The following is a 17,501-nucleotide window of genomic DNA, read 5'->3' as shown; positions in this document are numbered from 1 at the left end:
TCGCTAGATAAAAATCTCAAAACTGATGGATCATCTAACACTGAGGAGTATACTGAACCCAGTGTAAGGTAACCCGATCCGCACTTGATAACCATGAGTATCCATCTACCCAATTTATCCACACTTTTTCTGTCGCACCGCACACTGTTATTTCTAGATAGCACAGCGACTCCTTTTGTCCTACAGTCCTGGGTGGAATGCGCTAGTCTCTTAAACCCGAGAGTACCTAACAGATTACAATCTTTATTAGCTATACGCGTCTCTTGTAGACATAACAAGTCTACCCCAAGGAATTTAAGGTCTTCTTGTGCCCTTCTTTTGTTCTTATCGTTGAGCCCACATATATTGATAGAAGCTATACGGAGATAAGAGCTAGCCATAATTTATTAACATTGCTTCCCACAATATAATATAATAGAATCTTTCTGATATGGTTCTTAGACTTCTAACCAGCCTACATTTATTAGAGACATAGACAGACAATAATCCTACCAATTTTGGCATTCAAGTAACAATATAGAAAAAAAACCTTGCCTCCATCTAGCTGTACTGTGCTTGCGAAACTTACATCATTTGAGCTAAACAAGAGATTGTATTTTTCTCCCCCCGTCCATCCCCCCCTCCCCTCCGAACCACCCTGAACCGACCCCCTCCCCACCCCCCCACCCCTACTCCCTCCCCATCCCCTTAGACACGGCAAAAGGACCAGTGGGTCCCTAGTGATGTAGAGCAGGGGGGCTCCCCTGTAGATATCCCAAAGAATACTCAATATATACCGGCTCGTACATAATAACAAAGCTTGACTGGACTGGCCAAGATAAGAGAGAAAGAAAAGTGTAATAAGTTTCAAGTCATATAGTTGTTGGCACTAAGAGTATGTGTCCCGGAACAAAGAAGCCTTTTATACTGTATTTAGAAATTCTTTAGCCTGAATTTCTGATAGAAAAAAAAATTGTTTTCCTTGATGCAGTATTTTTAGCTTTGCGGGATTGAGCAAAAACACTTGTGCGCCTTTCGCCTGGAACAGGGGCATCAGTGAGCGAAGCTGCCACCTTCACTCGACTGTAGCCTGACAAAAGTCTGGCCTAACAAAAAATTCTTGACCCTTTCCCTTTCTCTTCCGGTTAGGTCTGGCTGCATTATAAACTGCTTCGCGGGCCAAAAAATTATTGAAAGAGATCAGGATGTCGCGGGGTAGCGCATTATCTTGGTTTGGCTGTTGTCGCATCTTAAAGGGGAAGCGATGAGCTCTTAATATTTCCGACTTCCAGTCCCAGCTCTTTAGATCCGGGAATGCTTCCATGAATAGCTCTACCACAAACTGACGCACATCTGACGTTTCTAATCCTTCCGGTATCCCAAGAATGCGAAGGTTGTTCCTTCTCATTCGATTTTCTAAGTCAATGAGCTTCCAGGAAACATCCTCCCTCTGATTTTTAAAGCTCTCCGTAACCCCTCTCTGTGCACTCAGTTCATCCTCGAGTTTTGAGACCCGCTCCTCGACTTCGCATGTTCTAGCTGCGATATCTGCGCACGTTTTGGCAACTCTTTTGATTGAATTCTGTAGTTTGCGGCAGGCACTTTGGGCCCTTGAGCTTTCTGCCCTAGTCTCTGCTCTGTGCGCCATGATGAGCTGATAAATAGAATGAAGAGTGACTTCCTTAAGGGCCTCCTGCACCCCGCCAGGACCTAGAGTTTCGCCCCCTTGTTCGGTGATTATATCAGTAACATTGCTAGAAAATGAGTAATCCCAGGCTAATGGCTCCTGTATGTTATTAGCGAAGGACTCCCCCCAACAAACCATGTACCTTAGCTTTCCGGATTGTATCAGGTTCATACGGTGTCATTTCTTCCGGATGATTTTCATCCTCAATAGAAGAGATACTATCACTATCCTCTTCATGCGTTTTTTTTTTTGCTCTGGCTGCCGTCTTCAGATGATGTTGAGGGATCAGGCATTGAATAGAATTTATTCCCAGTTTCCAGCTCCTTGATGTGTTCAGATCCTGCAGCTGCTGAGGCCCCCGCAGAGAAAATGCCTCCAACTTGGTTATTTGTGATGGAGGGCGGCAGGTGATGGAGGGCGGCAAGATGGTGGCTGTTGAGTCAGCCGAGTGAGCAGGTTCATCGGGCTCCCCTGATAACGCTCCCTGCTAATGCCTTTTAGCTGACAGCTAAGGGAAAAAAAAACACCGGCATAACGACCCGGAATGATTTGGCGGCTGGCCTTATTTCTACAAACAGACCCGCGGACCCTACATAGAGCTTTTAGCCCGCTCCGCGCTTTTCAATTGAAGAATCCAGTGGCTTGGTCAGTTTCAATCGGCATGGCGCCGAAAGCTCTCCCTAAGAACGCCAAGCCTCGCCAGCCCGCAGGCGGCACCAACAGCCCGGCCAAGGTTGTAAGGAAAATGTCGGTAAATAGCATCTCGAAGGAGCAGACACCTAAGCCTGCCCGAACCAAAACAAGCGTCCACCCGCTCTTTAAATCACAGAGCTCGAAACCTGACATAAAACCGGCAACCGTGCAGGAGCTTACCACGTCTGATTTAGTAGCTGGGGGGGACACTCTCTATACCGGCTGCCGATATCGGAACGATCCCACCCCCGGTCGAAGAGGTCGGGAGCTGTGGCTCAAGACAGCGTGATACTGAGCACAACAGAGACATTGTGGGCCCTGTAGTTCTGCCTGCGGACTTCGTGATCACACCTGAGAAAAGTCAAAGTAGCGAATTGATTTTTAATGTTCCTGCATCTAGGTCTGTGGACTGATCTCCTTTGCACATTAGTCTTCCTGCCACAACACTAAACATTTGTTTTCTCTCGCCATGCCGTTTTTAACTTACCTATGTTAGTACTAAAATAGTAATGGTTTTTAACTAACCACAGGATAAATTTACTCCAGCTCAGACCTGGGGCAAGTCCAGCACCACACATGGCCAACCACTGGTACTAACACACTCTTTGACAGAAAATAATTGAGGCAGGGAAGAAAAATAGAACCAGATAGGATAAAACGTTAAAAATAAAATTCATTTATTTTGAATATATATATAAAAAATAATAATAATAATATATATATATATATATATATATATATATATATATATATATATATATATATATATATATGTAATTTAGCAATCATGGCACTATCCAAAAGTAACACTCACAGGACTGAAGTGCAAAATGAAATCTAATAGTTGGCAAACGAACGAACGTGTATCAGACGCGTTTAAGCAGGATGCCTTTCTCACTGGTCACTTCTGCCTTAACTGCTAGCTAAGTGAGAGCATTAGCCATCCCTCCCCCATCGTAATAAAAGCCTTTGAATGCCAAGAACTGTACATTCATGCAATAAGTGACATTATGGAGACAAAAAAAAATACATCTCTAAAGTCTGCTCTCTAGCCAAACCATTTGTATGAAGAACAAGGGGGCCCCAGTAGTAAGACCAGGGGTGGTATATATGGTTGAAAGAAACAATGGTCTAAGGGAGGCCTAAAAGGTCCTCGGGTAGCCTAAGCTACTTATTAATGAGCGCAGTTTTTAATTTCAAGGAACACTTTCATAGGAAGTCCAAGCGGGACTTAGTAAGCAATGTATGAAGGGACACCGGGTTTTTTGGAATGACATCACATTTATTAACAGCATAAATTCAATTATTTACGATAATTCTAGTGCTCACACGAAAAAAGTGAGTGCGTGAAGTGAACGGTGCTTAGTGACATTTAAAACTTTACATCGCATTGACAACAAAATTCAAAACTCCAATCTAATCAAATACAGTGTGGGAGTTTTGGTTGTGAGGTCGACGGCATTTCGATCTTAATAATTAAAGATCATCATCAGAACTGGAGTGTGAGCAAGTAGAATTTCTATTGCTACGGGTGGCCGAATCATTTCTACGGATTCACTCCCAAATTCACCGACGCCTCAGATTGACTCCTAAACCCGGACTAATCCCGGTTCGCAAATTAATTCTCCATTGCCGTTTTAGAAGATGCCTACTCCGGTTTCCTGAGTCAATCTGGAATTGCCCCATTTTGTTTGCCCTCACCCGATCCTTCACACTACCGGTTCTCCCGACAAGCCCGCATCGCCCCCCCCCCCCCCCCCCGTGGCAATAGAAATTCTACTTGCTCACACTCCAGTCCTGATGATGATCTTTAATTATTAAGATCGAAATGCCGTCGACCTCACAACCAAAACTCCCACACTGTATTTGATTAGATTGGAGTTTTGAATTTTGTTGTCAATGCGATGTAAAGTTTTACTTTTTCGTGTGAGCACTAGAACTAGTATCGTAAATAATTGAATGACTCCATTTATGCTGTTAATAAATGTGATGTCATTCCCAAAAAACCTGTGTCCCTTCATACATTGCTTACTAAGTCCCGCTTAGACTCTCTATGAAAGTGTTCCTTCAGATTAAAAACTGCGCTCATTAATAAGTAGCCTAGGCTACCTGAGGACCTTTTAGGCCTCCCTTAGACCATTGTCTCTAGTCAAACCATGGCAAAAATATACCTGTTGTCGTGCTTTTCCGACTAGCAGAGGACGGTGGAGTGTAACACAGGTTGGGGAAGCAGCAAACGAGGTAGTGAGACAAAAAACACATGCATGTTCATGGAGTGCGAAAGAGAAAAAAGTAGTTAACTGATTGCGAGCCATGGAAGGATACACATCATCCAATCAAAAAGATGGTAAAGAGGATATGCTCCATGGAGGGTCATACAGAAGAAGAGGTAAGAAGGCTATTGAATAATAAGGAAGCAAATGAGAGTGACACGAAAACCAACCAATGATAAACGTGGGCGGACTCTAAGCCTACTGTAAATATTGCTATTGTCTACAAGAGGCCTTTCAGAACCGGTTTCTAGCGGTAATCTGCAAAACTGCATTTGCCCTATATATAGTTACTGCCCTATCCTACTATTCACATTCTCTTCCAATAGCTACTGAATTCTCGGTCTTTCTGCAAAATTATAGGTGTCTGCCACTTGAGAAATGGCTATGCGGTAAATTATTCTTGTCTCCTTAACAAATAAAAATAATAAAATTCACAGCACAAGTGAAAGGCTCGTTATTTAAAGATCACTAGGAGGACTGTAATATCAGTGAATGTTTTTAAAATTAAAATGTTTAAAGCAAGCCTCAGGCAGCCACAGTTTGGTTGCTTTGTCGTATATTCTTGCAATATATATATTTTGTAATCGCATGGCTTGTTAAAGGCAAACCAGTTGGTTTTGCCAATGCTCGTTTTCAAAGTAAATAAGGAACAAGGGACCCTGCTGACCGGTAACACTAAAGTCAAGGTCATGCAAAGTTATTTGTGTTCTTTACATAGCCATGAAGATACTCAGCTCATAGCAATGATGAAACCCTGAGGTACAATGTGTAGTGTTTGCGGAGCGTAGCTGTAGTCGCTGCAAAAACTTGCCATCACTTTAGCAGTTTGTATGTTCATTGTGTAGTAAAACAAACAAATGAAAAGGGAAAATCGTACCAACTTGCTAAAGAAAGCGTTTGGAATGAATACAATCCCGTCTCTTAGTGTCGTATATCACCCAAGCATAAGTCTTTGACATGCACAATTTTCTACAATCAATCTGTGGTCTATTGTTAAACTTTACATTCCCAAGGGACGTGTAGGAGACAATAATGGATAGGTTAGGAGACATTCAGAGGCCTAACGCAGCCCCTGTGGCGATGGGGGCCCCAACCATTGAAGGCCAATGCATATCTATCGAGTTATCCAACTGGACTTATTCTTACAATTACTGCCTGAAGACTTAAAATTCACTTTCTTGTAGAGTGTTCAGCTTTCGTAAAAAGGTAGGTCCCCGACACATCACATAAATCCTAAAATCATAAGTCTGTCTGGTCTGAAGTCCACGGAGTTTGAACGTGGCCACTTGTGATGGTGCGGCAGCGTGTTAAACAAAGTGATATAAATGCCTTCACTGCCTTAACGTATAGCACTTCTAGACGCTACCGAAGGAAGGACTACACCTTTGTCACGCACCCTCTATCAAGTGCTCTGAAAGGTTAGGCACTAATCCTCGAGAGCATGTAGCTTCTTGGGAGAGCACGGGCACTCTACCTAAGAACAGGTAAATACGTATTCTTCAAGTACGTATTTGTGTGATCTTAGGCAAGAAGGTACCCGCTCTAAAAATGCATTCTGCGTAAGAAGAGGGAGTAATTCCCCGCTACTCTCAGCACTCTTGGGGCAAGATCGCCTTGCATTTGAATAAACTTTGGGTATAAAGGCAATGAGGATTATCTCTCCCTGGGGTTCGTGATCGTAGCTGTAGAGCCCAACTGGTAACCAGTTATTATGTAACACTTCCTGCGATATTCAGGAAAGATGATATTTCCACCCTCCCGGGCTTTGATTGTGCTGCGCCGCTCGCTATCCACAAAGCTGCAAGTTAAAGTTTAATTGAAAGTAGCCCAGTCTCAAATACGTTACTACCACGTGACTCCGTTTCATGATTATGAAACTAGATGTGTAACTACCGACACGCAGAATACGAACGAGGCACAATAACACACTTACCGAGCACAACGGGGGGCCCTGGAGGACAGGTGGGCGCCCCAAAGCCCGCGGGTGGCAGCAGCATTAACACAGCAAACAGAAGAAAGCGCGGGGGTATAGGGAGCGTAGTGCCGCCGGGGCTCATCTCTCCCAAGCATCCCGCGAACAGCAGAGCTAGATTCTATGACTATCCGACGGGAGCAACAGATCACGACCAACTAAACCTCCTTAGTCAAAGGCCGGGCTAGGGGAGGACAGCGCGAGCGTCAGGGCCAATCACAGGACGCCGAGACGAGGAATAGACACAACCAACAGCTCGCCGAGACACCGCGCTTCCTCCTTTGCTTCAAAGTCTTAGGATCGAATGACGTTGAGAGCGAGTTCTCACACCTTCCTAGACAAGAGTAATCGCACGAGCAAGCATTCCAACAGAGTCAACGAAAGCGGGTTAACACTGGCCACGCCCGTATCTCTGTTTGCTTTAATAATGCCCCTGCGGTGCTGTTCGAAATGAGGAGCCAATAAATTAACAAGGAGAGCCAGCCTCTTAGAGCCCGTGCTCGAGCCGGATACGAAAATGTTTGTAAAAATGTTTTAAAAAAAAAGAATCATTACATAAATCTGTTCTGTAAAGTCTTTTCAAAATACAAAAAGTGTATTTCTTTAACTTGTGGAAGCTTTGATGATAATACGTCCTATTATAGCAATGCACTGAGAAGTACTTATTAAGAGTGATCGTTTTTAAACAGGAATTATTAGTGAAGTAAGAGACAAGGCTGTTGCCATGTTTACTCTGTAAGGGGAGGGGGGCAGGTTATTATACAGCAACGTTATAGTTATTAAATCAAACACAATAGGTTTTTAGTTTAACTGGTATTCTGAACTCACATATTTGAAAGATCTTTCATATGTGATAATGTAGAAAAACAGAGTTTTGGAGAAATATCATATTTGCCTAAGATCATACAATTTAAATGATATTGATTTCAAGACCAACAAATATTTATTCTGAATGTCCTTTTCATTTTAGTTTTTATTTTAAAAAGGAATTATACCAGTCAACAGCTTTTTGACTTAAGCAAAGAGTGAGTTTGTAAGGCACTGCTCTGAGAGTCGTTAAACATAACGATCAACTTATTATGTGCATGTATACAAATATTTTAAGTCAATTACATGAGAATAACGTAATAGGTTTTTGTTGTTTCATAGGTCTCTAGAAAAGAAACAGACATATGTCCTGATCCAATGACAAGAGGCAGGATGCCGGTATTCAGTACAGCATTCCAAGAAAGCATTAGTGTAATATTCGGATTCCCTTTCAGACCATTTCCATAATCAAAGAAGAAGTACTTTGACTTTATGTCTTTCATTGTCAATAATGGATTATCTCCTCTGAAGATGATTTTGTCCCAGAGAACTAACTGGTTTAAAGCATTACGTCTTGTCGAATATTCAGCAGACAAGTATAAGAATAACTGTTTAACATTCCAGTCAAATAGTGGCTGCAGATTTGCATTGATATCAAACGTGATGAATCCCAAATCACTTTGTTCTCGTGGTCCAGTAAAATCTTCAACATTTTCAGCATGACCCGTGATACTTGTATATCCACCGGTGTGACCCTCTCCTTAAAAGCAGTAGTGATGAAGCAGCCAAAGGCGTGGACGGCCATGACGCTCAGGAAGAAAGCGAAGAGAGAGTTGGCTCGGGACAGGGCAGTATTCATGATGCCAGTGGGAAGAGAGGCTCAGACCGCAATCTAAAAGCTTAAAACACGGCACGAATCGTCAGCGCCCTTGATCCACCGCACACATTTAAGTGTGGAAGATGCATTTTATACAGGTTTTGTGGTTTAACTTTGTACAAATCAGCCATTAAAGGGTATGGATTTGTCTTTCCTAAAGTTAAGGCTTTGTTTTGACCTCTTTGTGCATTTTGCACAGTTTTTATACAGCCCAAACTCGAAGGTATGGGAGCACTTCACATGAGCACCAGTTACATTACACAAAGTCACATTTATTTGTTATAGACACATTGAGATTAAACAATTTGCCTAGAATCACAGGGCGTTGAGCTAACGCCGAGACTCAAACCTAGTTTCCCACTTTCAAAGTCAGCAGCTCTAGCTGTAACTTCTCATTCTGGGTAGAGGAAGGATGGCAGACAGAAGCCATATGAAAGCTCGGCACATTTAGGGCTCGAGGTTCCAATGGACTTCAAGCTGAGCAAGAGCCAGGATTCAGACTCAAGCCTGGATCGAATTTTTGTGGCTCACCCACCTCTAGCTGCTGTCAGTGATCACATGAGTAGGGTGACCCAATAACTGTAGGTCACTGAGCACCAGTTTTCCCTCCCTGTGCTTTCCTTTCAACAGTAATTACTTTCAGGTGTGTTGGTTCAATTAGCTGAATGGAATCTAACTGACCCTTTCCTATCTAGAATGTATAGAGTCAGTGAACTGTGTCCCTTCCCGCACACCTTTACCTAGGTAGCTGCTGCCCTTACCCTTGCTGGTCAGAGTTTGAGGCGCTCCTCCACTCGCAGGCAGCCACCTGCACCTCATCCATGGTGGTCCTGTGGGGAGCTTTTGTGCCCTCTATCTCTCTGCCTTTTGATATCTTTTTCCTTCTCTTTTCCATTTCTCTTTTCACTTTTTTCGCTTTTTCTGCTCTGCACTTTTTTGCTTTCTGCTCTCTAGCCTCTTTCCACTTTATGCACCCTTTTTTCACTGTATACCCTCCACTGCTCGTCCCCTATGGCCCGCCCCCTCCATCGCCGCTTCCCACTTTCCCGCCTCCCAGTTGTCCAGCCCTCCCCCTCACACTACTTATGGCACCCGCTGCGCGGTGAAGGAGCAATCTCACTGACCTCGTCAGTGAAGTGCTTTCCTTCCCGCACAGCTTCGTGTAGGTAGCTGCTGCCCCTGTCCCCTGCTGGTCAGAGTTCGAGGCCCTCCTCCACCCGCAGGTAGCTGCCTCGCCTCATCCGTGGTGATCCAGTGGGAAGCTTCTCTGGTCTGCCGCTTCTCTGTGTCTCTGCCTTCTGATCTCTTTTGTATTCTCTTTTTCATTTCTCTTTTCACTTTTTCTGCTCTGCACTTTTTCTGCTCTCTAGCCTCTTTCCACTGTTTCCACATTTTTTTCTCCATGTCCCCACTCGCCCCCCACGGCCCACCTCCCTCCAGTGAGGATTCACGCTTCCTGCTTTCCCACCCCCCAGCTGTCCATCACTTTCCCTCACACTCGTTATGGTGGCCAGTGCAAGGCCACGCCACTGGCGCGCCAAAGGCAAGCCAGTCTGCGCCGGTCTGAGCCTTGTCTGCACCCAGTAACACGTACCCTGGTTCTTGCACCATCCACTGCTACAATGCCAGCACCCTCCACGCCCTCAACACCAGACGTCACACCACCTGCCACCAGGCTACGCCAAGCGACACCCACTGCACATTTTCCTGCCATAACTACAGCAGCACTTTCGCTTGCCAACGCATTCCAGCCCTTTCCACCACAAGACTGCCAGATAACGGACCGACCACCTCAACTGCATCCTGCTCAACACACGCTCCCTCCACAAACACGCCGTGGAGATCTGGGACCTGCTTGACTACGTCAACCCCAACATCGCCTTCCTACCAGAAACCTGGGTGAACACCACCTCAGCCCAGGACATCTCCACCGCCATTCTGGACGTCTACAAGATCATCCACAAGGACCGCATCAACAAACAAGGGGGAGGCAGCTCCATCATGCACAAAAGCACCCTCCGCCTCACCACCCATGTGGACGACCACTCCACCAACATGGAGCACCTCCACTTCCAGGTCCAGACGAACCCGAACACCACCCTCCGTGGCACCCTCATCTACAGGCCCCCTGGACCCCGCCCACCCTTCAGCGATTCCATCATCGACTTCGTCACACCCCATGCTCTCGCCTCTACAGACTACATCCTCCTGGACAACCTCAACTTTCACCTGGACAACTCCAAAAATGAAAACACCTTATCTCTACTGGATAACCTCGCCACTGTCGGACTGGGAAAATGGGTCACCTCCCCAACCCACTCAGCTGGACACACGCTTGACCCCATCTTCTCCCCCAACGACAAAATTACCTTTAGCCACACCACCAAACTCCTGTGGCCGACCACCGCTGCAACCACTTCTCCTTCACCAAACCCACCATACACCACCATGCCCACTACTACCGTCGCCGATGTTGGAACTGGGTCACAGAAGAACAGCTCATCACCTGCCTCAGCAACCTCCCACCCACCAAAATCCACAGATGCCAATATCTCAGCACATAGTTCCCACCGATGGATCTTCAACTGAGCTGACACCCTTTCTCCCCTGAAGAAAGCCTCAGGCAAGCGACCCCGCAAGACAGCCAGCTGGTTCTCTCCCGCCCTTCATGGGCCCAGATGCACCTGTAGATGGCTCGAGAAGAGATTGAGGAGCAGCAAGACCCTGGAAGACCACTCAGCCTTGGAAACTGCAGTAATCGCACACCACCATCTCATTAGAGCAACAAAGAAAGCAGCCCTACAAGAAAAGGTCAATGCAAGCGCACTAAACAATAAAGAACTCTTCGCCGTGGTCAAAGAATTCACTAGAGCCAGCATAGAGACAGCAAACATCCCTCCCTTCCAAGACCTCTGCAACAAACTAGGCACCTTCTTCCACCGCAAAATTAAGGATATACATAACAGCTTCAACAGCCTCGATACCCAGGACCCTCCCACCCCACCGGCAACCACTGTACCCAACAACACTGGACCCCAGCAGACCCTCCTCAGCTGGACTCCTCTCAACACGGGTGTAGGAGAGTAGGATCTGCTTCACATGGGTACCACCACTTTTTGCTGGTGTTTCACTGTTTTTCGACCTTAGTCTGGCTGTGGCCCTGCTAATCAAGACCACAGCCTAGCTGTTTCCTCTCTAAAATGGTTTCTATGTACATTAGGTACATATCTATTTGGATTCTGGAGTGCCTTATCAGCCCCTAGTATATGGTATACTATGTACCTAGGGCACAGGTACCTCAGAGGCCTACCAGGGGCTGCAGCATGTATTATGCCACCCCTGGGAAGCACTCCAAAATGACACCACAGGTCTGCTACTGCAGCCTGGGTAAGGGTGTGCTTGCACCCCTTACTGTGGTATAGGCTACCTATATCACTACCCTATACAGACACATATAAACCTATAAGCCACTCCTATGGCAGGCCTTGACAATCCTGAAGGCAGAGTGCTTGGTTTTATGTGAGAGGGTGCCCAAGCATGAGATGAGCCCCTCTGCAGCATTCGGAAATACTTCCTTATGTTCTGTGATACAGCCATACCATATACTCTTAAGTGCATTATAACCTCGCGGTAAATGCAAACTTTGGAATGGCTGCATCAAAACATGTCGTGTTTGGTGTCAAACGCTTTGGAATACTATGCCCCCCCCGCCAGTCCTGGCGGTGGGGGTAGCATTCCACCCTTCTAGAGGGAGAGACATGTTCACACTGGCTAAGCCCGGTTAAAACTTTCCAAAGCCCTGGCATCACAAAATGGATGCCACTGCCACAGACACGGGTCTGGCCTCCTGCTGCTGAGGGAAACTCCGGCAGGGGAGGCCTGGACAATAGGTTTCCTGTCACAGGGAGGTGTAACCGCCTCCCCAGACAGGCAGATGTGTATTGGGGCAGGGTGGGTGCATTCAGAGAATGCTTTTGAGACACTGCCTGGGGCACACAAGGTGTCCCTGTGCATAGCCCAGTTCAAACCGGTTGCAGGGGCACTCAGCCCCTGCTCTGGCACGAAACTGGACAAAGGGGAAGGGGTGTAACCACCCCCACCCCAGGTCCACCCATAGGTGGGGCCTTAGAGTTAGTCCATCCCCTAAACTTAGTATAAGTATAGGAATCCAGTCCCTAGGACTTTAGATTACCCTGGACGAACCTCTGCATCATATATCCTGGACCTTCGACTTTCTATCACGACTAGAAGATGGAAGAAATCTCCCTTGGGGTCAAGGAGTGACTCCCCTGCTTGGCAGGCACCAAAGAAGCAACTGACGGTCTGCAATTCTGAAGCTCCCGCTGGACACCAAAGTCTTTGCATACCCAGAGGTGAATTTACAGACTTCCCTGAGGCTATCCTGAGTCCACAGCAAAGCTGAGGCCGGTGGCTATCGTGGGTGACGTGGAACCGTGACCCCTGGACACCGTGAACTTTTGCAGCAACACTACCTTCCTGGTCATCCTCGAAGTTGTACTTTGGGCTCCGAGTAGCTCCAGCCATGAGCACCTCCTGCACTGAAGATTGTTGGCCTCCACTCCACGAGTGACCCGAGGGCCAGCTTCAAGTGCGATTGCTCGAGCCTCCTCGCGATCCCTAGCCTGTTGGCTAGCAGGTCCCCACGAAGGTGACTCCTTTTCTGATTGGGTGTTCCTGGTTGCTCCAGATGTGCCCTGACTTACTCTCGCTGGGTGAGTCCTTTCTCTGCATTCCTGTGACTTGCTGTTGCCAAGGCTTGTTGGGTCCTTTCTGATCGCCGACACCGCAGCACTCAACAGACTTTGTGGGACAGCCCGAATCCAGCTCGTGGACTTCGTCGACGCCTCCTGGACCTCGTGGCGGAAGAGTCAAGACACCCATCAAATCACCTGAAGCACCCGACATCTGTGGGCATTGGTCCATCCTGCCCTAGGTCACTGGCTCTGTCCCCTCTGCTTTCAGGTTCCTTACATCCCAGATCCAGGCTTGGATCTCTTCGGACACTACTCCTCGTCACGGCAGCAGCAGTTCTTTGCAGGTTTCCATTGAAATCGACGACGCGACCAGACACCAAAAGACACCTATGCACCCGGCTTCCCTGGGTGAGATAACTCGAGTACTCTGGTGCTCACGTGGGTGCTAGCCCTAGGAATTCTTAAGTCCAAAAGGGTTTGGTCCTGACTCGATTAGAAGTATCCCTAATCTTTAAAATTCCAACCGCGACATTGCCCATTGAAGATAATAGGAACCCGCATACAGCTCCCGTGGGTCCCCTGTGTCACTACCTTGGGTGGTTCCGTGGGGTCCCAGCGATTCCTGAGGCAATAGGCCTAGTGCCTATTTCAGTCGTGGTTCTTATACCACTTTTTTAGAATATGGTTTGGTGCGCCCCTAGGGCCCAAACGTGTATTTGTGCTTTTACTGATGCTTGATCACTTGTAACTTTAGTACTTCAAACTCAAGTCTCATAAAGAGACTAGAGGGGTGTGTTTAACCTTAAATACATATATTTTGAATATATACCTGGTGTGGTTGTCCTTTCATTTGATCATTCAAGAGATTATAGGCTGTTAAAACAAGCTGCTTTGCATTCCTTCAAGACTTAGCCCGAAGGCTGCTCTCCATAGCTACCACTAGGATAGCTTTCAATAAAGGTTGTCTTTAACCTATCACCATAAGGGGTTGTTTGGACTGATACAGGGTGCCCACTAGAACTAGTGGACAGCATATATCAGGCCACCTTCTCACATTGGTGTGCAGCTTGTGGGATTCCAGCTTGCTATTGTTTTACCAGATAATCTCAATTAAATTGATCAACTGAAAACCACTAAAGGTACCTGAGGTACATATAATATCAAGTTTAGCTAAAGTAAGTTCTACTGAACTTAGAGTTGTGTGTTAAGGGATAGCACACCCTTTCTACACTCAAGAGACTTTAGTAGGCCACACTAGTGTAGGTAGTGCAATACACCACACCACATTAGTAACCAGCCAGGAACTAGTGAGTCCCTACCTGGAACCAGTGAGCTCCTTCCCTATAAATATGAGGATCTCTCCCTTGCTCAGCTTAGGGCCTTATGTTCCATTAGGAAGCTGAAGACAGGCAAAAGTCCATCCACCCAGCATCTCATAAAGATACTGAAACTGGATGATATCACAAGTCCTAGTGGGCCTGTAGATGGAGACAGTGTGGGTGGGGCAGTACCTGAGGGTGGGTCCAGGAGTGGAAACTCCCCTGACCCTAACTCTGATGCTGACCAGACTGGTAACAATGACCAGACTCTGGTGAACACAGACCATCAGGATGAGGATGAGGATGATGACAATAATGCCACTTCCTTCATTACCCCTGGTAGGCCCGAACACAGGGCTAGAAGGGATAGATCTCTGTCAAGGGGATCTATTCAGTCTAACTCCTCTATTGGAACCTCTGTTTCTTCTCACAGAGGGAGGGAAACCTCCCAGGAGAGGAGAGAGAGACTGCTGAAGTATGAGCAAGACAAGTTTAACCTCAGAAAGCAGCAGATGGCCTTAGATAGGGAAGCCCTGGAGCTCTACAGAGCTAGTAAAACGGAGGGACTAGAGTCCCTTGGTGGCAGCAATTTCCCTAGAGATAGGGAGAGGTCTTATGACCATAGAAACCTAAGTAAGATTGTCCCTCCCTACCAGAATGGGGATGACATCCACAAATGGATAACTGCCTTGGAGAGGGCCTGTAAAGTACAGAAGGTCCCTCAAGGTCAGTGGGCAGCAATGTTATGGCTCTCCTTTGCAGACAAAGGTAGAGTCAAGCTCCTCACTGTAAGAGAAGAGGATGCTGATGATTACAAAGTCTTGAAAAGTGCTCTGATAGATGGGTTTGGCCTAACCAGTGAACAATACAGGTTAAAGTTCAGAGATACCCAAAAGGCACAGAATCAGGACTGGGTTGTGTTGGACCCGGCCTCGTGGCGTGGCCCATCCAGACCCGTAGCGACACCAGACTAACCTCTACACCCCACACGACCCTGACTAACGTAGCCTACCCGACCCAGAACCCGGGGCTAACCACGTCCTCCCCTCCATCTTCCCGACACGGGCACCCTTCCCCTTCCATCAGCCTCGCGGCCTCCAGTGACCCGGCCCAGCACCCCAGAAGGCCGCCCTCGACCCAAGTGCAACCGCGGCCTAGTCGCGCCATGCCGGCTGGGGGAGAGAGAGCTCCTGGTGAGCAGGAGAGGGAGGAGTAGTTTCATTCACACCTGGCCTCCTCCCAAGAGATAGTTTCGATCGCCCCTTCGGCCACCCTGAGGGCTGGCTCCATGCCTGCTGCGTGTCTGGGATCCCTCCCGACCCCGCTTTGAAAAGGATCAAAGGGCCGCGTGGCAGGAACCCCCAACAAACGACCCCCAGGCGCTAAGACCCCTGCCCGTGAGGACTCCGGACATCAAAGAGGAGTCACCCTATAACAAGGGGCGCTCTGGGAGCATCGGCAGTTGAATCCTGGAACGAAACGAGCCCTGCTGACGTGGTCGCGGCTGAAGAACATCCTCTCAAAATCCGACGGAACTCTTGGAACCTCGGTGAGCCCTGCAGACAGCGTCGCGGCTCCACCTGGCAGAGACGGACTTCTGCCTAGAAACATCCGAGCCCTGCTGACGTGGTCGCGGCTCACCTTGCACCCTGGAGAACTCTGAGCCCTGCTGAGCGACTCGCGGCTCCTGGAAGATTGTCCGACCTCCGACACCCTTACTCGAGCCCTGCAGATTTGGTCGCACTCAAGAGACATTCTGGTCCGGCTGGGCCCCCAAAGATCGTCTCGTATCCCCCGGCTCTAGGATTGAGAGCCGTGCGCCGGATACGCTCCCGCATTGACCCAGATCCTAAGACTGTCCCGCTACCCCTACCCCAACCGAGACTTTGTGAGCCCTTGCTCTACTTGTACATACGCCTCTGCGGATCATAAAGATCCTGATAATTCTAGATAAAGCATACGTACTTCAGAATCTACGGTGTGGTGTCTCTGTGTTGTATGGTGCTAAATCAGTGTGTACGATCTTAGGTACGGGACCTAGCCCTGAGGGGGTCTCCTGCCAGTGCTCGGCTACTTCTCCCGGAAAAGGTGGGGCGCAGGGTGGTCAGGTACATATTCTGTCCTTCCCTGAGGCTGGCCCTTCTAACATTGGTGGCAAGCGACGGGATCCGAGCCCACAATCTAGAGATCGTACAGCGAACGGCTGACGCACTACCGAACAAAGACGGCAGAAGAAACCACCATGAGCACCGCTGAAACCGACGCGAGTGCTACGTTTTGTGTACAGCGGTTAGAAGAATACACACACAAGGAGCTGAAACAATTTTGCAAACAACGGAAGATCGCTACCACGGGTCTGAACACCAAGGAAGACATGCAACAAGCCCTGAAAGCCTGGCTGGAGTCCGGAGCCTCCCTTCCCCGACTGGACGAAGTCGGTGAGGAGACAGAGCGGCCGGACGAGCTCAGGAACTTCCCGAGAACAAGCAATAACCCCCAGGCACAAAGCAACGCAGCGGATGGGGGCTGGTCCCCGGAAGACGTCACAGACAGGGAAAGGGACTGAAGTCATGAACTGGAAATGGCCAAACTGAAAATAGAAGGCGAGATAAGGCTACCCGAAAAGAGGCTAGCGGTGGAACAACTCCGAGTACAAGGAGAGCTAGAAGAAAAGAAGTTGCAATGGGAGCACAAGGAAAAAAAACTTCAGCTGGAGCACGAGCGCAGCTTGAAAGATAAAGAGTTACGAGCAAGGAGCGAAGGAGCTCGACCCCCGGGGGGCCAAGAACCCGCACCCCTGGGGGAACCGAAAGTCCACATTCCTAAGGATGTGGTCAAAGAGTACTATTGAAATGATGACATCCAGCAGTGGTTCAAAGCCTACGAGGTAGCCATGACCTCCCACCGCGTCCCACAGAAGGACTGGGGGGCCGGGTTGTGGGGGCGATTCCTGAGCGAAGGACGGGACACCCTCCTCGACCTACCGGCCTCTGTGCAAACATCCTACAGCCATATGAAGGAGGCCCTCCTCATGAAATACGGCCTCACCCCCGAAATGTATCGGCAGCGGTTCCGGGACTGCAGAAAGATCCCAGGCACCACCTGAGTGGAATACGTAAACTTTTACAGCCGAGCGCTGGAAGGGTGGATCAAGGGCAGCAAGGTAACCACCTTCGAAG

The 17,501-nt window shown here is 47.9% G+C and overlaps 1 protein-coding gene and 1 pseudogene across 1 annotated transcript in view; both read right to left on the bottom strand.

Moving 5' to 3' along the window:
- The window catches only part of PLA2G15 (phospholipase A2 group XV), a 155,804-nt gene extending 149,014 nt beyond the window's left edge, over nucleotides 1-6,790 (bottom strand). The window contains exon 1 of the mRNA XM_085639340.1: nucleotides 6,566-6,790. Coding sequence (XP_085495466.1) covers nucleotides 6,566-6,689 — 124 coding nt within the window. The 5' untranslated portion in view covers nucleotides 6,690-6,790. The remainder of the gene's footprint in view (nucleotides 1-6,565) is intronic.
- Nucleotides 6,791-7,713: 923 nt separating this feature from the next.
- Nucleotides 7,714-8,270, bottom strand: LOC146775928 (signal peptidase complex subunit 3 pseudogene; annotated as a pseudogene).
- Between the last annotated feature and the right edge of the window lie 9,231 nt (nucleotides 8,271-17,501).

The sequence above is a fragment of the Triturus cristatus genome, chromosome 12, assembly GCF_964204655.1.
Source record: "Triturus cristatus chromosome 12, aTriCri1.1, whole genome shotgun sequence".
In the NCBI taxonomy this organism is placed as follows: Eukaryota; Metazoa; Chordata; class Amphibia; order Caudata; family Salamandridae; genus Triturus; species Triturus cristatus.
This window is presented reverse-complemented; position numbering and strand designations above follow the sequence as displayed.